Source organism: Drosophila miranda, chromosome 4 (genome assembly GCF_003369915.1).
Source record: "Drosophila miranda strain MSH22 chromosome 4, D.miranda_PacBio2.1, whole genome shotgun sequence".
Taxonomy (NCBI): domain Eukaryota; kingdom Metazoa; phylum Arthropoda; class Insecta; order Diptera; family Drosophilidae; genus Drosophila; species Drosophila miranda.
Genome location: NC_046677.1, coordinates 14254124 through 14257830, shown reverse-complemented (window position 1 = coordinate 14257830; position 3707 = coordinate 14254124). Strand labels below are relative to the sequence as shown.

General features: G+C 44.7%; 1 protein-coding gene across 1 annotated transcript; it reads left to right on the top strand.

Annotated features, from left to right (window-relative positions):
* Nucleotides 1-715: 715 nt before the first annotated feature.
* LOC108163778 (tRNA-splicing ligase RtcB homolog) lies at nucleotides 716-2863 on the top strand. The gene is made up of 2 exons (XM_017299257.2): nucleotides 716-2122; nucleotides 2195-2863. Exons 1-2 carry the CDS (start codon nucleotides 830-832, stop codon nucleotides 2420-2422), a joined length of 1521 nt encoding a protein of 506 aa, XP_017154746.2. The 5' UTR covers nucleotides 716-829; the 3' UTR covers nucleotides 2423-2863.
* Nucleotides 2864-3707: the final 844 nt, after the last annotated feature.

The following is a 3707-nucleotide window of genomic DNA, read 5'->3' as shown; positions in this document are numbered from 1 at the left end:
CTTGGTGGTTTTTTTTTTGATAATTCGCAATATCGAGTATTTCAAATCACCAAATAGTGCTGGCTAGCTCGTAAAATTAAACCGAATATTAAAAACGAGGAATATGACTTCTAGTCATGGACAGAGAAGAATTAACCCGATTTCTCGATCAGTGGTTATTAAAATCTTGAATCTTCAAGAATTTAAGCTCAGTTCAGGTGAAAGATGTCTTAGCTTTTTTTATTTTTTAAGTAAAGAGAAAGGATACAGGAAGAATTTCCGCCATTTACCTCAAGTCGTTGAACTGTTTAAATATAGGGGGCTTAAGTGGGTTAAGTTCGTTTTTCCTCATACGAGACGCCATATTTTTGTTGAAGAACAAAAATTTAGGCAAAAACAATCAAAGTCAAGTATTTAAAATAAGCCATTCAATTAGGAAATAGGTTTATTAATTGGATATGGACATTATATGAGGACATAACTAAATGTTCTATCTAGCTAATAATATTTGACGGAATATCAAAGTTGAACAAAATGATTTCCAATCCTTGACGGAGAACGATTAAGCTATTATAAGCCAAAGTGGTATTTTAATTTTTCCCCGAAAATAATGCAAATTTAATAATTTTAGTGCAGTTCAGGTGAAAGATATCGTGGTTTTTTATAAGTTCAGAGGAAAGGTGACATGAATCTACAAGAAGAATTTACAATCGTTAATATTTTCCACCATTTACCAACTGTTTAAATAGAGGGGGCTGAAGTGGGCTAAGTTCGGTTTTTCATCATATTGTTGTTGAAGGAGAACTAAATAAAAACAACGTCCAGTAAAGTCAAGTTAATTGATTTCACAATGGTGGTTCGCTCTTACAATGATGAGCTCGGGTATCTTGAGAAGATCAACGACCACTGCTGGAAGATCAAAAAGGGCTTCCAGCCGAACATGAACGTCGAGGGATGCTTCTATGTGAACAGCCGGCTGGAGCGGCTCATGCTGGAGGAACTGAAGAATTCGTGCCGTCCCGGAGCAGTCGGTGGTTTCCTGCCCGGCGTCAAGCAAATCGCAAATGTGGCCGCCCTGCCCGGTATTGTGGGTCGCTCAATTGGCCTGCCCGACATACACTCAGGCTATGGATTCGCCATCGGCAATATGGCCGCATTCGACATGGATAACCCGCTGTCGATAGTGAGCCCTGGCGGCGTGGGCTTCGACATCAATTGCGGGGTTCGCCTGCTGCGCACCAATCTGTTCGAGAAGGACGTGCAGCCGGTGAAGGAGCAGCTGGCCCAGTCTCTGTTCGACCACATACCCGTCGGCGTGGGCTCAAAAGGCATCATTCCGATGAACGCCCGCGACCTGGAGGAGGCCCTGGAAATGGGAATGGACTGGTCGCTGCGCGAGGGCTACGTCTGGGCCGAGGACAAGGAGCACTGCGAGGAGTACGGCCGCATGTTGAACGCCGATCCCGCTAAGGTGAGCATGCGGGCCAAGAAGCGTGGGCTGCCGCAGCTTGGAACTCTGGGCGCGGGCAACCACTACGCCGAAATCCAGGTGGTGGACGAAATCTACGACAAGTGGAGCGCCTCCAAGATGGGCATCGAGGAGAAGGGCCAGGTGGTCGTCATGATACACTCTGGAAGCCGCGGCTTTGGTCACCAGGTCGCCACCGACGCGCTGGTGCAAATGGAAAAGGCCATGAAACGGGACAAGATTGAGACCAACGATCGGCAGCTGGCCTGCGCCCGCATTAACTCTGTTGAGGGACAGGACTACCTGAAGGCCATGGCGGCGGCGGCCAACTTCGCCTGGGTCAACCGCAGCTCCATGACCTTCCTCACCCGCCAGGCGTTCGCCAAGATGTTCAACACCACTCCGGACGATCTCGACATGCACGTCATCTACGATGTCTCGCACAACATCGCCAAAGTGGAGAACCACATTGTGGACGGCAAGGAGCGCAAGCTGCTCGTCCACCGCAAGGGTTCCACGCGCGCCTTTCCTCCCCACCATCCACTGATCCCAGTGGACTATCAGCTGACTGGCCAGCCCGTACTCGTGGGCGGCACCATGGGCACCTGCAGCTACGTGCTGACTGGCACAGAGCAGGGCATGCAGGAGACCTTCGGCAGCACCTGCCACGGAGCTGTAAGTTATCTCTCGATCTCAAAGATTTTTGTTCCTTCTCATCTCATCTCATCCCTTTCCGACTTTTGCTAGGGTCGCGCCTTGTCACGTGCCAAATCTCGGCGCAATCTCGACTACAAGGAGGTGCTGGACAAGCTGGAGCAAATCGGCATTGCCATACGCGTAGCCTCACCCAAGCTAGTCATGGAGGAGGCTCCTGAGTCGTACAAGGATGTAACCGATGTTGTTGACACCTGTCACGCGGCGGGTATTAGCAAGAAGTGCATCAAAATGCGACCAATAGCAGTCATTAAGGGCTGACAGCGTCTGTACTCGTAAGATATTTATGTTTGTGATTAAATCGAGGATGATTTAAATTTAAAGGAGAAAGAACCCTATTAGCTTCAATGTTGAATATTCCCAGAACTGGAGCACTGTCTGCTCACTTTGAAGACCAAATGCGGCAAAAATTTGTGAATTAAGAGGGAATTCTGGACTTTTTATTATTGTGTTTGGCTTTTTTCAGCTTTTTTTCTGTTGCCCCCGGTTATATAAAAAGTGGAAAAAAAATGTGACCGGTTCATCATTATGTTCAGATAATTTAGAAATTCTAAAACAGGTTGACTTTTTCCCGTCAACAAAATCTTGTGTGCTTAGAAAATTGGAGTTAGCAAAATTTTTGAGTAAAGTTAAAAATATTCAAAAATTTAATGCAAATATAGCTACATATATTCATTAATTAAAGAGAGAAGATATCAACTAGGTTTTGAAGTGAGACTTACTTCTGTAAAGATTTTGGTGAAAACCACAGATTTATTGACCTGACAGTTGTTGCGCTGCAAATGCTATCATTGCCGTGGTCAAACGCGGAAACTAAGCGGGCATTAAGCCAGGAATGCCATGAAACTAAGCAGAGCCAATTCTGAGTTCTGTGCTTAAGGTAAGGTTTTATTGTCAGTGCAAGGATATTACTATTGGTACGACCATGTCGTACGAATGCGAAACAGAAACTAGCCCCACAGAGCTGGATGAGTTAATGAATATTCTATAAAATACATATTAAATATCACTTTAATACAGAATTGTTAACACCATTATTTAAGCTTTTTCTTGGATTTTGATTGAAAACGTTCAGCTTTTTTCGCTTTTTTAAATTAGAAACAGTTTTTTCCTGATAAAAAGTTGGCAGCACTGCTGCTGGCACACTCACGCATGGTAGGATAATCTAAAGGTGCTAACCACTAAGCCAGCTGACTCTTCATTGAGTATCTGAGATACATTACACTTTTTGTTTGTTTTGCCTGCTGTCTGTCCGTCCTGATGAGCGCATTGATCGTAGAGTCGTAGAGAATGGCCATATCTCGCAGAAACACGTTTTGTTAACGAGAATTTAAAAAAAAAAATGCCATTGGATGGCTCCCCTATATCAGTTTCTCGTACAGTGTCACCCCTTGGCGGAGTGATGGAGAGAGTATGGAAACAGATCAGATAGAATATTGCTCATTAGGTGGCAAGAGGTAAAGAGGTAGACGAAGTGCGTAAGAGAGTATACGATAATAAAAAAGACAGGAATGAGTTACTTAAATCATTAGATTACATATGGATC